This window comes from Scheffersomyces stipitis, chromosome 6 (assembly GCF_000209165.1).
Source record: "Scheffersomyces stipitis CBS 6054 chromosome 6, complete sequence".
NCBI classification, from domain to species: Eukaryota; Fungi; Ascomycota; class Pichiomycetes; order Serinales; family Debaryomycetaceae; genus Scheffersomyces; species Scheffersomyces stipitis.
The window spans coordinates 1,287,618-1,306,415 of NC_009046.1; the positions used below are offsets into that span (position 1 = coordinate 1,287,618).

Sequence of the window (18,798 nt, forward strand, 5' to 3'; positions counted from 1 at the left end):
GATCTGTAGAAAAGTGGAATTGCTCCGGAAATATCATTTGGTAATCAACTCCCATACCTTGACTTTAGCCTTCTTCTTAGTAGTGTTTCTTTCCTTAATTCACTGTTTCTCTATACAATCTCTTCCATACTGGCTCTTCCATACTCCTCTCTGACTCCCAGGCTTAGACGCGCAATGGCTCGTTTAGGCAGTCTCTCACTGCAACCTGCGCCGTCTGATCCTTGGCTGTACGCAGGCCCAGAGTACCATCCACAATCCACAGTCACTGATATCTCTACCGTCTAAACCTCAAAAGACACCAAAACAATGGGAAATATTTCTCTTGTTCACGGCTCCAATTTGCAGTTTTCAGAACGTTCCTGACTCCACTCGGCGATATTTTTGAGCCCTCTCTCCTCATTTGCCAACTCTCACTCTGATCCGAGATTTCGAATGCGCACAGTCTACAGGGAAAATTTTTTTTTTGAATCACCAGCTTTTCTCCATCTTTCCTCACGAATCGACAGCAATTCGTGAATCCAATATCAGCAGCTTGTTCCAGACTTACTACTTGTGTCCGTTTCTGTCTTCTGGAGTTACTGTGAATTTTTCCGGAAAAAATCGCTTGAGAATCGCTCAAACACTGAGATCATCCGTCTTTTTCCTTTGCTAACTAACTGCTCCCTGCTGTTTGTATAAATACCATTTTTCAGCCGAAAAAGCACCAATTTATAGGGTCAATTTGCCCAAATCGATAAGACGTCATTTAACATAGCTGTAGATGTTGTCTCTCGATCCCGCGGGCTTCATTGCTGCCTTTGTTGTTCTTTCGGTCGTGGTGTTTCTAACCTTATACATCTGTGCCTATAGACTCTTTTTTGCCAACTCCGACCGCAATGACTACACGTTTATAGGCTCCGACTTCATGGGCTCGCAGTCGTCAGATGTTCCACGTGAGTTTCTCAATGACGAAGAAGCATTGACCCATTTGGCTGAAACGTACGACTTCACGGGTTTGTCTCCTGAAGAGCAATCATCCTATTTGAAGGGTGAAGAATTCACCAAAACGAATCCACCCCATTTCCAAAATACCCGAGGCAAGTCGTTCACACCAGACGATGACAAAACCATTAAAGATTGTGGGACTACGGCCTTTTTCTTCGAGCCAGAGACAGACGTCCTCTCTTCCAGATACCTTGTAGCCGATAGAACGGAACTTAGCTTCCACAACAACGACGCTCCGTACTCCACAGCCACTGCCGTGATGAACTACGCTCTTCCTACAAAGAACAGATTGTATTCCGATACTATCTACTTCGAAACAAAGGTGTATGAGTACGACAATTCTGGCAACCCAAATGCCCATTTCTCTATTGGTTTAGTTACCAAACCGTACCCCTCCTCGTTCAGATTGCCTGGTTATAACAAGTTCTCCATCGGATACGAGTCTACAGGAAATTTGAAGATCAACAAACCTTTCCCAACACCCTTACAACAGCATCAGGGAGAACAGAGCGAGTACAACGCTTTAGTATTACCACCTTTACAGGAGTCAGACGTAGTGGGTTTTGGCTACGTAGCCACCACCGGAACTATTTTCATTACTCGTAACGGTAAGAAGATTCTCGATGTAATGAGAGGCTGTTTTGTGGACATGTACCCTGCTGTAGGGTGTTTCCTGACAAATGCCAAGTTCCAAGTCAACATAGGCCAATTGGGCTTTGTATGGATCGAAGCCAATGTGAGAAAGTATGGGTTTGTATCTACCAGCGAGTACAAAAAGATCCAGGGTGATCGTGGCTTGGTAGCCTTGCCCCAGTACGATTCGGTCATTAGCAATGAAGAGGACAAGATCCTCGACAAAGGTGAGGAGCTCCCTCCGCGTTACCCAGAGGACGAATTGGACTTCTTTGGCCGCTCTAGTAAGGACATTGTTCGTATTGGTTCATCTTCTAGGTCGCAAGCACCACATACTACTGAACATTTGAGCAACGAAAAAGAAGAACACGTAGATGAGGACGAAGAAGTGAAAGAGCCTAAAGGCACCGAGCTTGGCCCCTCTTCTGAAGTCACGGACGAGCCTGAAGAGATCATGGACTTGCGTGAGAGAATCTACGAGCAACAGATCGAAAACAGAGAGGAGTCTACACCCTTGTTAGCTTCTGAGAACCAGGAAGTAGATGCAGCATCTCCTAAGTACGACAGCATACAACAAGAAGAAGAAAGCTCTAATGACTCTGCCACTTCTAGGGATAACACTCCTTCTGATAATGCTCCCTCTGATTATATACCCTCTAAGGATAACACCCCAGAAGTTGAAACCAAGGATTCTGAAACCAACCCTGATGCCAGGGAACACACACCAACTTCAAGTGCTGGTGGAGTCAAATCCAACAAGAACAAAAAGAAGAAGAAAAAGACAACTGGCAAGAAGGGAGGAAAGAAGAAGGGAAAGAAGTGATATAACTCTCTTGTAGTACATGTTTTCTCTTGCATGTCTTATCCTTCCTTCAGGTCTTCTTTATAGTACATTCTTTGTGTCTGCTTCTGTCTACATCCACAATGCCAGTTACGACCTCTAATCGCATACATTGTAAACCCCATGTAACAATAGGTTCCATTTATACCCTGCCAATGTTTAGTATTTGTTCAACGTTAATGCATGTTTAATATATTCTTACTTGTAGCAAAAAGAGGATAAGGTCGAAGAAAAGGATAGTGAATGTGAAACTCAAGCAGAATAAAACGGGTGCAAAAAGAAAAGCGAATTCTAGCGCAGCCCGGTTTCGATCCGGGGACATCAGGGTTATGAGCCCTGCGCGCTTCCACTGCGCCACTGCGCTTTATTCTTGCTTAAAATGCTCTAATGTTTAAATAAGTGTACTATTTTATTTCGATTTTTCATTTGGGCCAAAATGGAGAAAAGTTCATGTAAATAATGCCTTTTTGTTTAAATCAACTGCTGACTGCAATATTTGAGTCTCTACAAATATTCTGTATGAATTAGAGGAAATATTATTTACTTTGTGGTAGACAAACTAGACTTTAATAGTGTTGCATGTCATTTTGTAAGGAAGAAAAAAGAGTGAAATAGAATGAAACAGGTGCTTAAGGATGTTTGTCACTTGTGGAGAAATTGATCCTTTCATTTGATTTAATATAGTTTGTGGTTCTCTGTTAGAGGTATCTGTGGGTTAAAAGGAATGTTTTTTTTTTCGTGAGTCTGTAAAATGAATTATCAAGACAGAATATTCACAAAAAAGGTCAAAAATCTTGAAAATTGTATTCTGAAACAAGGACTCACAATTACTTCAGGTGTTTCCTTCCAATCATTTATCACCAATCAAGGAGTGGTTCATCTTCAAGATAGAATTGCCAGTTGTATAATTATGTTGTACAGTTTTGGAAGTCTCAAGTAAGAGAGAAAGACAGAGCGCAATTGTACCACACAAGTATTACCATTGTAGCACATGGGCATATATCAACCAAATATCTCAGATTCTATTAATTAAAACTACCTAATATAACTAGTTACTGCAACATCTCATTACATATTTGCACCCACCCTTATCTTGTAAGAATAGATGGACGAATTCGATATTCTCACGTGACAGAATTTTCACTATTTTTCAGATTCGGGAGCTGAGACCTAGTTACTTACCAAACTAAGCTCTATTCTTTTTACTCAAGAATTGGTCCCGAGTTATTAATGTCGTTAGTAAAAAGAGCCGTTGGTTATGGACCCTTGAGTCGTAATGGTCTTTTTGTAAAAGTTCCTTGGAGGACTTTTGCTTCAAAATCGACTTCTGCTTCGAATTCTGCATCTATTTCTGCTGATTTCAAAGCTAACTCTCCACAGAAGTCTTCAAGCCAGCCTTCAGAACATCCACAACTTTCGCCAGAAGATGCCAAAAGAGAGGCTGCAAAACTAGCGGCGCAAGCACTTAAAGATGTAGGCTCGCTTTTCTCATCAGGAAGCGACGATGCCACTCAACCTATTGATACCGAGCCGATTTTCAAAAATCCTCAACTCTTTGCACCTTTGAGTTTATTGCACCAGGGTCAAGTCTTGAAGGAACTTCAAGACAAGTATGATAAGAAATGGACAAAGTTGACACAGGAAGATAAGAAGTTGGGCTACTACATAGCATATGGAGACTGGGGAGTTCGTGAAGAGTTTAAGAATTGGAAAACTCTAGAAGCTCCTTATGATCTTCCATTCAGAGTACCTTCTGAGATAAAGAGCACAAATCCTTCCAGAACTACAGTCATAAAGAAATTGACACCAGAAGTGATACTAGGAGAAACTCCTATCAGGGAAAAACAATTTGACTACAAGAAGATGGATGGAGTCACCAAGTTTTTCATCTATATGACTTCTTTTATTGTAATCGCAGCAATTTTCAGAGACAAGAAGATTGGAGAAGAGGGTAAACCAGAGGAGATCATAATAGAAGATCCATATGAAAAGGAGAGACAGTTGCGTGCTGAGCGTGAAGCAGAGGAAGAAAGAATAAGACTTGAGAAGGAGAGACTTGCTTTAGAAAGACTGAAGAGAAAATGGTACTACTTGTATTTGAAATGAATAGTGACTTGTACATAGAACATGTAAATAGATATCGTGAAGATTAGTTTTGTAATGGTGATACTATATATACAGACATACGTATGAGATTATGTCTAAAAGCATTAGATCCATATAGAATATACCAAAATTAGATACAAATCTTTTCTATGTGTTCATTAGGCGATCGCTTATTTACATTATATACTGAAGTTACTTAAAGAGCCACTGTCCTTGACTCCTTCCAATGATAGACTACTCGATCTCGTCGTCTTCATCGTCATCGTCATCGTCATCGTCATCAAAGTCATCTTCATTCCAGCTATTCTCTACAGTTTCTCTCACTCGCTTCACGTACTGCGACCTATGGTCCCTATACAAATTGGCAGCTTCAACGTTAGCCGGTGAGCTGATATTGGGGTCGTTAAGCAACGACTGGATAGACGTCAAGATTGATGATACATCGTAAGTTGGAGACCACCTGTTTTGAAGAATATCCAAACACAACTCTCCTGATCCATATACGTTGGGATGGAACATCTCACTTATAAACTTGACGGTAGGAGGCTTGTTGGGATATTGCTCGTCAAACTGGAGCACAAGACGGAATGTTCCATCCTCAAAGGGTGTATCTGAAGGACCAATGATAACAGCATTCCTAATAGGTTAGTAAAGTAATGGAATAAGTAGAAGAAAGCAAAAAAAGATATGGGGGGGGGATGAATATTTTTCTCTTCAACTGTGATGCTTATAGTATTGAAAGTGAATGTGGATTGGCGTCTCAGGGATACGAAAATCTAGGATCATATCATTTTGGATGTTGCGTACCTTATAAACATGTAGATAATGACTATCATTTCTTTAGTTTTTCATTCGTGTCTTGTTCTTCCGGATAAATTTCATTCATTAGTCATCCATTCATTTTCCATATTAAGTTCATTCTCCTGCTCTTCATATGACTTTCATCTCGTCATGTTTCTTATTTATTCATAACTCAATATCTCCCACTCCTCATGAATCTTTTAATGTCCTTTCTCTTTTTATCCTTTCTCATTTGTAATCACATACCATGTCATGACATTGTCCGGTAACGGATAAGCACTGACACCGGAGGGAGCATCCTGTTGCATGCGCTAGTTGGTGTTAGTATTATGGCCTTATTTTTCATTTTCACTGTAACTTTCTGGCAACAAACCCTTGTTGCCGCTGGTCAGAAGACCATTAATTATGGCAAAAGTTACCTTTGGACTCGGGCCTTTTTCGGGATACAAAAGTAGAACTTACCTTGAAATCACGCATGAGTCTTCTTTTGGCTGGTGTAGACATTGTGGCGAATCTGTGAACTTGGAACGGACGAAAGACGACTTCTTTGTGGAAAATACAAATTGAAATATTTGATTTGTATGACTTTTTGAATGTTGAAGCTTTATCGGTTGGGGTTGTGTACTGCAGATAACCAATGGCGACGCCAAATTAGATGCAGATACTTACTTCTGGTTCATACAGTTTATAGATGTCTAACCAAACAAAGCAAAGAGAATTGAGGAGTACAAACCAACTTTGCATGTTATAATTGTACTACTACATTGTGTGGTATGTGAACATTGAATATTCTCTTTGATAGCCATTCCAGTGTACTATTTCACTTAATTCCTCTTCATTCTACTCACACTTTCGCTACTACATTCTTACTCTTCTTATTATAACATTGATACTACAGAGCTCTGAGGCTCTAGCGACATATCCGTACATAAACCAGTCGCAAATGAAAAAAATCGGTGAATCAGAATTAAAACCCATAACAGCATCTCTGCCATCTATGTCTATTCTAGTTTTCCTGCAACTTTTCATAGGCAACGTCTACCAAAGCCTTGACATCGTCAAGAATCTGCTTGGAGTCAACCTTTGATAACAAGGAACCAATCTTGCCTTCGATGTCGGCGATTCTGGCGTCAACCTTAGCCGACTTGAGCTCAGCACCAGCATCCTTACCCCAGAATTCGGATATGTTGTGTCCTCCACCATTGTAAGCCAAGATGTTAGGAGTTCCATCTTCAGGGATGTCACTCAACAAACCTGTGGAACCGTAGGCAATCAAGTTCTTCTTCAACTGGGATGGAGAAACACCGTTAGCTGCCACAAAGAACTCAGAGTCTGCACCTGGTTGCAACGAAACAAAGTACGACAACAAACCAGCAATGTGTGGAGAAGCCATCGAAGTACCAGACAAGGTTGCTGTGGCAGTGTCGGAACCAATGTAGGTAGAAACAATATTCAAACCTGGAGCAAAGATGTCAACACACTTACCGTAGTTAGAGAAGTAAGCTCTGGAGTCATCAAGAGTCGAAGCCCCGACAGTGATGGCGTTCTCAGCAGCAGCAGGAGAAGTGTTACATGCATCTTGGTTTTCGTTACCAGCAGCAACAGCGAAATGGATACCGGCCTTGACAGCAGCGTTAACAGCCAAATCCAAAGCTGGAGACTTGCCTCCACCCAACGACATGTTGGCAGTGGAACCCTTGAAGCCCTTCTTGGCCTCCTTGGCAGCAGCAGAATGGGCATTGGCAGCGAATTCAACACCTTTAACTACATCAGACATGGAACCGGAACCGTTGGATCTCAACACCTTGACAGCGACAACTTCAGCACCCTTGGCCACACCATAGGCGGAAGAGGCAATGGTACCAGCACAGTGGGTACCGTGACCATTACCATCAACATCAGCATCACCAGAAGGAATGGTGGCACCCCACTTGGCTCTTCCACCGAATTCCTTGTGGTTGACGTTAACACCGGTGTCGATGACGTAAGAAGTCACACCCTTACCAGCGTTGTTGTCGTACAAGTACTGATTGAACGAGCTTAAGGTCAATGGCTCTCTGTGAGAGACTCTGGCCAAACCCCATGGAGCACCCTTTTCAACTTCGAATTCCGAGGCATAGACCATGGAGTCTTGTTCAACGAAAGCAACCAATGGGTTCTGACGAATCAAGTCGATGGTGGACTCAAGGAAGAAACCGGAGTAACCCTTGACGATGGAGCCAATGTCAAACGAGTCAACAATACCGCCCTCAGTCTTGAAGTCCTTGGTGGAAGCGAAAAAATCGTGACTTTCGTCGAGACCAGCCAACGACTCGGTGTGCTTCAAGGCAACCCATTCCTTGTGGAAGGCAGTTTCGTCGGCAGAGGCAGACTCCTTCAAGACAACGATGTATCTGTGGGGAATGAGGTCTCTGGCACCGGCAAGGAAGGGAGCCACAGCTTTCTTGGCTCCATCAACAGCGTCCTTGAGGCCGTCGACGGCTTCCTTCAAGCCCAAGACGTTCTGGGTCTTTTCGTTGACTTTTGGAACGGCCTTCTCGACGCCAAACACGTCGACGATATCATCAAAAGAGGGAAGAACCAAAGCCTCAACGCCCATGGCAACGAGGATGGAAACAGCAACCGACTTGGAAAGCAACATAGTGATAGATTTTTATGTAGTTAATAGTTAACAGATTGTATCCGGAGAAGTTCTCGAATACGGGAGTAGACAGACTAGACTAATTGAGTGACAGATAGTATAGACCAGATATACTAAGCAGAAAATGAACAGAAGTAGTCCAAATTTAACGAGTTTCAAAGAAGAAAAGTTCAGAAAAGCAGTAGATATGAGCAGCAACAACAGCAGTAACAGATGGCAGATATAGGAACCAGTGCTTACCGAGATACAGCCAAAACCGTAAGATAAGCGTGATGAAACCAGAAAGAAAGTGAGGAATACCGATATCTTTTAAAAGGGATGATAATGGTGGCGATAAGATTGAGCGGCCCGTGTGCAGGAAAGAGAGCCGGGGCCAGCCATACGGAGCCGCGAGTGGGGCCATCTGGAAAAGCAATGGAGATGATAAAGCAACTGTGATATTGTGACATTACTGGAATGAGGTTGTTACTATGTACTGTGATATCATCTTATGTCATTGCTGGGTTTTGTACAGTGTATTTTGTATTTGTGCTCCAGCTGTTTTAAAGTCGTGAGAGCACTGAGAGAAGAAGAGAAGAGATGAGATGAGATGAGATGAGATGAGATGAGCCAGTGTTCAGTTTGAGCTACTCTACAGTGTTGGCTTCCTGGTCCACATCATATGAAATCCTATCCTACGGATCTTGTATTCGTGGTTTTCGCAGATTGTCCATATACACATTCCATCGCCATTGCAACCTCTGACTGGCTCGGTGGGGACTCGGCTTAGGCTCTGTACAGTTAGCTTATCTAATCGGCTGAAATGCTCGGCTGTGACTCCAGCTGAAACAGAGCTCCAATTATCATCTGCTACTCATTTCCATACCTTCATTTTCCACCGTGTCGTTCTCTGTATCATAACCATATTCTGCTTGTTCGGGCTACTTTCCTGTTTTCTGTCTTCTTATTCTAGTACATTTTTCTGTTCTTTCCTCCGTCTCTTTATCACATTCTCCTATTCTTCCCTTATCTACCTCTATACTGTATGTGGTATCCCGTCGCCCGCTGTGGTTGCAACTGTGGAGGAATTTCGTATTTTGTGCTCTGTTTCTTTTGACTCTTTTCTTTTGTCCATACTGATTCCACAGAATAGAGTCATATACATTTTGTTTACAGTGCTGTAGCCTGCTCTGACTGAATTTTGGAATAGAGCTCTGTTCGAGTTTGAGCCACACCTTTCTTTTTGTCTCGTGCAGATATGCTGCATCTCTGTCACAATCTTTCGCAACCAATAAATTTACATATGCCCGCTGAAATGTCTATATTCTAATGCTAAATGCCTATTTCAACTGATTGCTTTAATATAACCGTATTCCGCGTTAGTTGTTCTTCTACGTCTATACCTTGATTGCATTGTCGTGCAACCAGCTCCGCATGCTCTGCTCATCATTCTTCTCATTAACTGCTTTGTAGATAATCTCCTCGTCATATTCTCCTTCCGACAGTATAAGCTCAAGCATCACGTTCTTGTTGGAAACAGACTCGTTCACACAGAACCAGAGTCTGTTCCTTCCCTCAACGACATGTGCCTTGTTTATGGGAAAAGAAGGAGTCGATATCTGACGAAACAAGAATTCGTTTAACAACTGTATCAACTCCTTGAAGGGCTTCCCTTTGATTTCCGCACTAGCGTTGTACGAGGAAGCACAGTATGGGTTGCGACACCAACCGTTGCCACACCCTTTGGTCAACTGCATCATATACCTTCTCTCTATTCTCTGCTGTAGCTTAATGTGCGTAGGGTCATGTTGGGCTATATACAAAGGACCGTAGCACAAGTCACAGAGATCTAAGTCATTAGCAGCTTCTGTACCCAATAATTTGATACAGTTCACGTTGGAACACTTTCTGAATACAGTCTTATTCCATTCGTTGAACTGGATCTTATCCAAGTCATGCATTTTGAGATGCTTTTGAAAGTCCTTGGTTCGGAAAACTTTGTTGCACTTGTAACACTCAATGGTCTTGTTGCCACAAGAATTCTCATGGTTAGTCAAGTTTTCAAACCTATCCTGGTACGTAGCCTGTCCCTGTGGTACAATCAAATGACAGAAACGACACTGGTGAAGTTTCAGCGGACAAACAGTAGCCTTATGTTTAGTAACCAATTCTATAAAGGTTCCATATTCTTCTGTCGAAGAGCATTGGTTACACTTGTAGGCTTGATTGGTATGATACAATCTGGTGTGTTTGAATTTCAAGAGGCTCGAGTCCGAATGAAAATCCACACACACGTCACAATGCCAATGCGACAGGGGGATCTCTTTCAAGAATACCATGTCGCATTTGGTGCATTTGACGTTATTTCTCAAACAGAACGACTCGTGGAGGACGAGCTTGTTGCTAGAAATAAGCTTCAAACAATTGGGACAACGACTGTGTCCTTCCGGCACTTCTGTATCAACTATATCTGCGTTGTTATCCTCAAGTATATCAGAAATACATGTACTGATCGTCAACGTGACTTCAGCTTCTTCATCCCAAGAAAATGGTATCAAATACAAGAACTTTTCAAGGTCGTCTATACCATCTACACTTTCATCTTTAGCCCTCTGGAGCTTGTTTAGAATGTCATCGTCCTTAAGATCAACTCGGATCACCTTGGTAGCTTTACTAGTGTTTCCATGTTGAAATCTATTCTGAAGCAAGAAATCCTCATCCATAGTAGTGTACTTGAAGTTCTCCAAGCTAACAAACTTGTCCAAGCCAGCAATGACATCAACATTGAAAATGGCGTCGAAATTGCTACTAGCGAAGGCAAGGTTATCGAGCTTAATGAAGAGTTCGCTGTCGTATTTAGACAAGTCGATTTTGTAGATTGTTGGTTTGAACTTGGGACTCAAGAACGAGTGAACAGTAGCTTCTACTACTGACTCTATTTCTACAATATTGTTATGTGGATTAGAGTTGAACTCAAGTTGTTGTTCGCTAGCAAGCTTATCGTTTAGCGGAACTACGTCTAGAACGATATCCGTGTCTATTATAGAAGCAGTTACTGGCTTATGAGCCTCGCCATTGATTTCTTCAATGTACAATTCGTACCGCAAATTATCATCTTCAATAACCAATGTCTCTTTGCTGGTCAAAGTAGTATAGTACTGCGTGAGTTTGTTCTCTAAGAAGTATTTCCAGTTAGTGATGTTGGAATAAAGTTGCAAGGGCTTCAATTTGAGCGAAGTTGCCTTAGAAATAGAACTTTTCAACTGCAATTCAACTGTCACCAGCTCCGGCTCAAGCAACTTTGTGAATATCCAATCAGGAAGAACTACAGTTTCGTCCTCCGGAGCCGAAAATTCACGAACGCCAATATAGCAACTTCCGAGCAGTTCGGATGAAGTGATCTTGAAGATCAATGGATGTGGCAATTCCAGCTCTGGAATGATATCTACAATTCTCAGTAGAACTGATGCCGGTAGAATAGCCTTATCTGAATAAGATGGTAACTGACTCGTCGCCGGCAAGACACGAAGCTGAAAAGGAGGAATATACATGTAGTGTCGTATAGTATATGGAGTTAAAGCCAAATGGGAATAGAAAAAATCGAATAGTGGTAGAAATTCTGGTGGCCAAAAAAGAGCCAGATATTGATTATTTATATAGATGGAGATTACGAGATAAATGCTTTTGACCTGCATGCACCTTTTTCAAAGCATAAATGGGTGCAAAATCTGGTTACAAAGTAGTGAAGTGTCAAAGGTCTCATAGATTCTCATGAAATCTTCTAACTTGATTCAAATTGAGATGACTTATTGTTGTACCATACCAATTTAAATACTATACAAACTGTAGTCTTCTAACGTGTCTATTAGTATGCTATTTATGCTATCTGTTGTTGTTGGAGACTTTGCTGCTGTTCATCAATGTTCTCGACCCATCTCTGACCAAAGGACAGTAGTGCTTGTCAAGCAAGACATTTTCCCACAAAGTGGCAGCTCCACTATTACTTCTTTCAAGCTCAATTTCACGATCATCTCTTTCTATTCCGAGAACGTAGCTTCCCTCTCCACTGATTCTCTCTTCTGTGTTCCACAATCCCTTCATGCTTTCATCGTATCTGCTGACTAACTTTCCAATAAACTTCAATGTGGCGAGTGATGTCTTTTCTGGAGTCTGGAGTGCTGTGAGATAAAGTCTCTTAGTAAAAGAAGCAGCCCTCGCTACTGATCCATTCTTTGAACGGAAGAAAATGAAGTCAAGACAACGCAAGAGCAACTCAGCCTTGGTGGAGACATTGACAGCAGGTTTTTCTGCTACCTGTTCCATCGACAATGGATCGGCCAATCTGAGCGTCTTGTGACTGAATTCTAAATCAGTATCTACGGATAAATCGGCCAAAATGAGATATAAAGACGACACAAACTTGGACAAGTCGATGGTCATAGGCAATCTACCGGTTGAGCCATGGTTTAACATCAAGGAAAAAGAAGTGGCGATACACAACAACACGGTTCTCAATTGCTTCCCGTCGTACACTCCTCCGGTTTCATCGTCGATGTTGGCATCAAAGTTACCGAGATTGTGTTCATCTATGATATCACCCATTATTTCTCTCAACACTTCCAAGAAGTCACCTAACAAGTCAAAGTTAGCCATTTGGCCGAAACGGGCCAATCCTTCTAAGACTGAGGCCATCAATAAGGTAGCATCGTTTCTTCCAGATTCTAAAGTATGACTTCCAGCCTTCAAAATCTCCAAATACAACATCAAGAGCATTTTCAACACTTCCGCTTGGTACTTTTCACGCTGTTCAACTGTTATGGCTTGTTCAGCTCTCCTCATTTCTTCATCTATTTCCTTCCTTTCCTTTCTGGCTTTTCTTTCTTTCTTCGACAAATGAACTCTGTCCTTCTTCTTCAACTTCTTCTGAGGCATATCATCCCTATTGTGATTGGGGTCGTAGTCTTCCAATAAAGACAAGGAAAGAAAGACGTTAATCACAGATTCGTCCACTCTGAACTTCTTGTCTCTGATGGACTTGCACATCAACTTGATCACTTCGTGCGTGATATCCCCATTTTCTTCATCCTCTTTCAACAAAGTCTCCAACACTCTGAGCGACTTCGTGAAGATCTCAAGATCCTCTGGATTACCAGGTCTCTTGTTCAACCTCCTGATAACAATAGAAAATACTTCATTTCTGTAATTGAAGTGACGCAATGACGACAAACACAATTCACAGGCCGCCTTTGTGGCCAAGGCCCCCTTTTTGAGCTGGTCTGGAGTGATCTTCAGGTTGTTAGCAGAGTTCAGGTACGAAACTCGAGCCATTTTGCCCAAGTTGTCGATATAGTAAGTATAGTTGGAAACCAACGACTGTTCATAGGCTCTCAAGCGAGCTACTTCCCTGCTGACTTTTTCTCTCTTTTCGGCATCGGTCAACGGCCTTATCATATAAGATGGAGCCAAGGACTTGAATACGGGGATAAGTGCCATGATTGCCAACTGTGATGTGACAATATTGTGCGATTCTGACATCTTTCTCAAACGAGTAAGACAAGAAATGTTTTCTTCTGGATCTTCGATTAGCTTAGAAGCCAAATCTGCTACTTCTTCTTTGATCTTGTTCAAACGTTCTGTGGGTGTGAGATGGGCATCTTCATCCTCTTCTTCCTTTTGCTGTTCGTCCTCTTCTGGAACTTCTTGTTCAGGCTCTGGCTCTGATTCTGGCTCAGGTTCTTCTTCGGGCTCTATTTCACGCACAACCCTTTCGATTTTACCTTCTGATGTCTTGATAGGCAAACCTTCTACTACTTTTCCGGAATTCTTGAGCTTTCTGGGTCTCAATTCATAGTCCTGTTCTTCATTATCCCAATCGTTAGGAACATTAGAGTCATTTTCTCTTTCTTCACCAATATTGTTCTGAAACAAACCGGTAGAAAGAAGACTGTCCTTTTCCTGTTTAGCCTTCTTTCTCTTCTCCTGCTCCTTGACGTTATTCTTTCTCTTTCCCATCTTGGCGGCGATATAGTCGAATGCTACTTTGTTAAGAGATCTTAAAGCAACTGAAAAATTCATCTCATCTGGGGTGTGCGTATAGTGAATTTTTCAGCTTACTCACGTGACACATTATTTCTATCATAGTTAAGAAGTAGACAGGCTCTATGATAACAACGAGAATCATCCACTATTGAGATGATTGGCAAATGAAAAATGATTGTATGATTACGAGGTAGAAATAGAGTTCTGCACAACTGAAATTGGACGATCCCCTCCTTTGTCAGACTTCTATGCCATGGGGCCAGACGGCGACGTTGTCTGCAACTCAGCATACACATAGAGACTACTTTGGAGTCATTAATTCACGTCCATACGTCCAACCCTCATCATTGCTCACTTATTGTTCCTCGTTTCCTTCTCTTTGCTTCCTAATTAACTGAGCTTCTGAAATGGCTGCGAAATGCAACACCACTGCAGACTATGAGCAGATCACATGATTCAGCTGGAACTGGTCTAAAGTTTGTGCGATTTCTGTCAAGAATTTCCACCGAGACAGCCATGACAAGTGCTTCATCATCCAAACAATTCACAATGCTTCTTCTCTTAAACCGAAACCCAGTGAACACAATTCAGTACAAATCAACACAGCCCGAGTTCTGCTTCTAGATTCTGAAAAACTGCTCAGATTTTATGTATCTAATAGTAGCGCAATTGTAACGATTTATGGTCGGAAATCATCACATGTTCGCCGACAGTTCCGCGAGGAAATACGAGCGGGACGGACTTTTTTTTCTTCTGTCTATCCAGAGCCGAGTAGCGAAAATACTTCACCCACAAATAGCATCCGATACTATTATTGTACACCAATACCAGAACGATCACAATACGACACTACTATATACATTCTCCCATATAAGTACAATGTCAGGCGAGCAAAAAGACTATTTCAATGTGCTAGTGAGCTCATCTCTCGTAACGTTTGATCTCAGTCCACTCACCGCGGTGCGGCTCATGGAGCCATCTTATCTCCCACTGTTTACTTTTCCTAAACGATCGTTTAGCCCGCGAAAATTTTTCCTGTCTCGTCGTACCGGGCCCTTGTAGGGAGACTTTTTTTTCACCCACGCTATTGTTCTGCTTATTTGCGAATCTGCTTATAGGTTACTCTTTCTGCTAGAGATCTATTTATTTGATCTTGTTCATCAGCTACTACTGCTATTCGTCTGCTTGCTAGAACAGGCTATCAGTTCGTTCTGCTTATTTGTGCGCTCCATTGCTAGCCCAATCAGTAAACCGAGTCTATACGATATCACGTGAACTGAGTGTATTTGCTCCTTTTGCTAGATAGTGAAAAAGCTACAGAATATCATAACGATTGTAAACTTTCCTTATCCAGCTTTCACATTCGCGTATAGCTTATTGCTGCTTGTTATTTGAAGCTATTGCTATCTGACGCTGCTGGTATTAACATAGCTACTGATATTGCTATTACTATCGTTTAATAATTCCATACTGGCATTTCTAAATCATTAATTGATATCTTTAGGTGATACTCTTCCTTGCTATTAATTTTGCTGTCTTGCTAGTTTTCATTTCATCGTCGCCATACCAATACCTAATTCATTTTTATTCTTCCAATGAGTTTCAATACTACTTCGCCTTTGGCTGTCGGTTACAAGAATGCCCAACAGTATCTCGATATCGAGACCTTTATCACAAAGGCTCAAGAGACCTACTCGTCCTTAACATGGATCCAATTGATCTTTTCGGTTATTGCTATTATCTTATCGTATGACCAGATCATGTACCAGATCAGGAAAGGGTCTATTGCCGGTCCCAGATTCAAGATCTGGCCCATCATTGGTCCCTTCTTGGAGTCTTTAGACCCTAAGTTTGAAGAATACAAGGCCAAATGGGATTCCGGTGAATTATCGTGTGTTTCTATTTTCCACAAGTTTGTCGTTATTGCATCTTCCAGAGACTTGGCCAGAAAGATTTTGGCTTCCCCCAAGTACGTCAAGCCTTGTGTCGTAGATGTAGCCATCAAGATCTTGAGACCTACCAACTGGGTCTTCTTAGATGGTAAACAACATACCGACTACAGAAGATCGTTGAACGGTTTATTCTCGCAAAAGGCCTTGGAGATCTACATTCCTGTCCAGGAAAAGTACATGGATATCTACTTAGACAAGTTCACCAAGTTTGATGGACCAAGAGAATTCTTCCCCGAGTTCAGAGAATTGTTGTGTGCCTTGTCGTTGAGAACTTTCTGTGGTGACTACATTACCGAGGAACAAATTGCATTGATCGCTGACAACTACTACCGTATCACCGCTGCCTTGGAGTTGGTCAACTTCCCCATTATCATTCCATACACCAAGACTTGGTACGGGAAAAAGATTGCTGACGACACCATGAAGATCTTTGAAAAGTGTGCTGCTATGGCAAAAGTACACATCAACGAAGAGGCTGGTAAACCAGCTTGTGTCATGGACGAGTGGATTTACTTGATGAAGGATGCCAGAGAAAAGCACTCTGAGGATCCTGAAGCCAAGTTGTTAATTCGTGAATTCTCCAATAAGGAAATATCTGAAGCCATCTTCACCTTTTTGTTTGCTTCTCAGGATGCCTCATCGTCTTTGGCCTGTTGGTTGTTCCAAATTGTGGCTGACCGTCCCGATGTTGTAGAAAAGATCAGAGAGGAACAATTGGCTGTTCGTAACAACGACCCTTCTGTGCCTTTGTCGTTAGACTTGATCAACGAAATGTCGTACACAAATAACGTCGTCAAGGAATCGTTACGTTACCGTCCTCCAGTCTTGATGGTTCCTTACGTAGTCAAGCAAAGCTTCCCTGTAACCGAAACATACACCGCTCCAAAGGGCTCTATGATCATTCCAACCTTGTACCCAGCCTTGCACGACCCAGAAGTGTACGAAGACCCAGACACATTCATTCCTGAAAGATGGGAAAATGCTACTGGCGACATGTACAAGCGTAACTGGTTGGTTTTTGGAACGGGTCCACATGTCTGTTTGGGTAAAAACTACGTGTTGATGTTGTTTACCGGTATGTTGGGTAAGTTTGTCATGAACGCCGACTTGATCCACCACAAAACTGCTTTGTCCGAGGAAATCAAGGTGTTTGCTACCATTTTCCCCAAGGACGACTTGATTATGGAATGGAAAAGTAGAAACCCCTTGGAAGCTTAAGTTTGAAAGCTTCGAAGAAGCAAACTTCATTACCAATAAAAGATACAGCAACCATTTTCATTCTTCGAGTCTTAATAAATCTTTAACTCTTCAGAAGTCTTGGGCTTCAACTTTGTAGCTTACGTTTTGGAGCCAACATTTCATACATTTAGACTGCCCAGCAGAAGATGTGCTCCTTTTGTATTTCATTTCATAGTTAATATATTGTTGTATGATTTCGTCACCTGAATGTAGTTGGAAAGCTTCTGCTTCTCCAGACTTGGTTATACACAATTGACAAGTAGAGGCTGATGACCGCTATTGTAGTCTATTCGAGAAAATCACGTGACGAAGCCATCAAAATGATTGCTTGGTGGTGGAGAAAGAAATGAAGTGCCTATATTTTCTATTTTAAATCATGACAGAAGAAGGTAATGTTCCAATTTGGTACCACCGGAAGAGTATGTAAGCAGAATCAGTTTTAAGTTGCAAAGATTGACTACTATGAATGGTATGGAGATTTATGAAGTGAAAAAAGTGTCTTGTATTCAGGAAAAATATAAACCAAATTTACTAAAATATATCTACTTTATCTACTTTCATTTTTATAATCTACAGCATTGACATGTCCAACACACCCAACACATACAGCGGAAGTACTAATCCGAGCTACGCGGGTCCAAGTCGACCAGGTGGCTTCCAACCAACTTCTGGAATAACGAATTCTACAACTTCTACAGGGAACTACATACCTTCAGCAATGGGTCCAACAGCAGTAACAACAAGTGCTGGTTCCAGTAGTCTCAACAATTTCGTACGCAGACCAATGTATACTTCTACAGCAACTAATGGTGTATATAGCAGTGGGTCCGGAACGACGTATATGCATACCCTTCCACCTGTGACGAACCCTAAACGTAGAAAGAGAAAGCAGAGACTTTTCCAAAAGGACATCGAGAACTTGTTGTTTGCAATGGGAGATCGTCCCGTTCTGACGGATATGCTGGTTCTTGCACTTGAAGAGATCTTGGTGGAGTATTTGCTGGACTTATGCCACCTGACCATGGCATATTCCAGATCTCAGGGTAGATCGAGAATCAAGATGAACGACTTAGCTTTTGCGTTGAGGAACGACCCGTTGAAGCTTGCAAGATTCCAGTACACCATCGAGCAGAGTTATCGTATTGAAAAAGCGAAGAAGATGTTTGAAGAGAATACAGATGCGGTGGGTGCTAGTGTAGGAAATCAGGATTCAGACGAGGAAGAGGATGACGAAGAGCAGGAGAAGAAGACGATCAAGAAGGAGACAAGAGGCAGAAAGAAGAGGAAGGTGGTAGGAAATGTGATGTTTAAACAGGAATGATATACTAAATGATAATTTGAAATAACAGAAAGAAGAGTATAGATGGTATTCACAGCTGAACGATAAAGAAGAAGGTCATTTGTATTATTTCAGAACGGTAGAAAGAATGAATACTTTATGATGAATCACAAAAAGATCGTGGATTGTCAGTACAAGACATTGCAATCCCTAGAAGTCGTTAGAGATGGATACGACTGCTACTGTAATGATTTGTAGGAAATATGAGAAACAAAAAGAAAATATACTATATAGCAGCAAGAAT

The 18,798-nt window shown here is 41.8% G+C and overlaps 8 protein-coding genes across 8 annotated transcripts; 4 read left to right on the forward strand and 4 right to left on the reverse strand. All coding sequences in view use genetic code 12, as the record gives it.

Moving 5' to 3' along the window:
• Positions 1 to 760: 760 nt before the first annotated feature.
• Positions 761 to 2,107, forward strand: PICST_47873 (predicted protein; the record flags this gene model as incomplete). Its single annotated transcript, XM_001385562.1, has 1 exon — positions 761 to 2,107. A coding segment is annotated over one exon (1,347 nt), but the record flags the coding sequence as incomplete, so codon positions are not given.
• A 1,581-nt stretch (positions 2,108 to 3,688) lies between these two features.
• Positions 3,689 to 4,564, forward strand: PICST_33042 (cytochrome c oxidase; the record flags this gene model as incomplete). Its single annotated transcript, XM_001385563.1, has 1 exon — positions 3,689 to 4,564. One exon carries the CDS (start codon positions 3,689 to 3,691, stop codon positions 4,562 to 4,564), a length of 876 nt encoding a protein of 291 aa, XP_001385600.2.
• A 234-nt stretch (positions 4,565 to 4,798) lies between these two features.
• Positions 4,799 to 5,869, reverse strand: PICST_47790 (ubiquitin-protein ligase; the record flags this gene model as incomplete). Its single annotated transcript, XM_001385907.1, has 3 exons — positions 4,799 to 5,201; positions 5,612 to 5,676; positions 5,828 to 5,869. 3 exons carry the CDS (start codon positions 5,867 to 5,869, stop codon positions 4,799 to 4,801), a joined length of 510 nt encoding a protein of 169 aa, XP_001385944.1.
• Positions 5,870 to 6,239: 370 nt separating this feature from the next.
• PRB2 (vacuolar protease B) lies at positions 6,240 to 8,266 on the reverse strand. Its single transcript, XM_001385908.1, has one exon. The coding sequence runs from the start codon at positions 8,004 to 8,006 to the stop codon at positions 6,372 to 6,374; it is 1,635 nt and encodes a 544-aa protein (XP_001385945.1). The 5' UTR covers positions 8,007 to 8,266; the 3' UTR covers positions 6,240 to 6,371.
• Positions 8,267 to 9,382: 1,116 nt separating this feature from the next.
• Positions 9,383 to 11,536, reverse strand: PICST_61783 (ubiquitin fusion degradation protein; the record flags this gene model as incomplete). Its single annotated transcript, XM_001385909.1, has 1 exon — positions 9,383 to 11,536. One exon carries the CDS (start codon positions 11,534 to 11,536, stop codon positions 9,383 to 9,385), a length of 2,154 nt encoding a protein of 717 aa, XP_001385946.2.
• Positions 11,537 to 11,832: 296 nt separating this feature from the next.
• On the reverse strand, positions 11,833 to 13,997 carry PICST_68166 (nuclear export of pre-ribosomes; the record flags this gene model as incomplete). Its single annotated transcript, XM_001385910.1, has 1 exon — positions 11,833 to 13,997. The coding sequence occupies one exon, from the start codon at positions 13,995 to 13,997 to the stop codon at positions 11,868 to 11,870; it is 2,130 nt and encodes a 709-aa protein (XP_001385947.2).
• Positions 13,998 to 15,163: 1,166 nt separating this feature from the next.
• ERG5 (cytochrome P450) lies at positions 15,164 to 17,413 on the forward strand. Its single transcript, XM_001385564.1, has one exon. It carries the CDS (start codon positions 15,620 to 15,622, stop codon positions 17,192 to 17,194), a length of 1,575 nt encoding a protein of 524 aa, XP_001385601.1. The 5' UTR covers positions 15,164 to 15,619; the 3' UTR covers positions 17,195 to 17,413.
• A 676-nt stretch (positions 17,414 to 18,089) lies between these two features.
• Positions 18,090 to 18,452, forward strand: PICST_22975 (TFIID subunit; the record flags this gene model as incomplete). Its single annotated transcript, XM_001385565.1, has 1 exon — positions 18,090 to 18,452. A coding segment is annotated over one exon (363 nt), but the record flags the coding sequence as incomplete, so codon positions are not given.
• Positions 18,453 to 18,798: the final 346 nt, after the last annotated feature.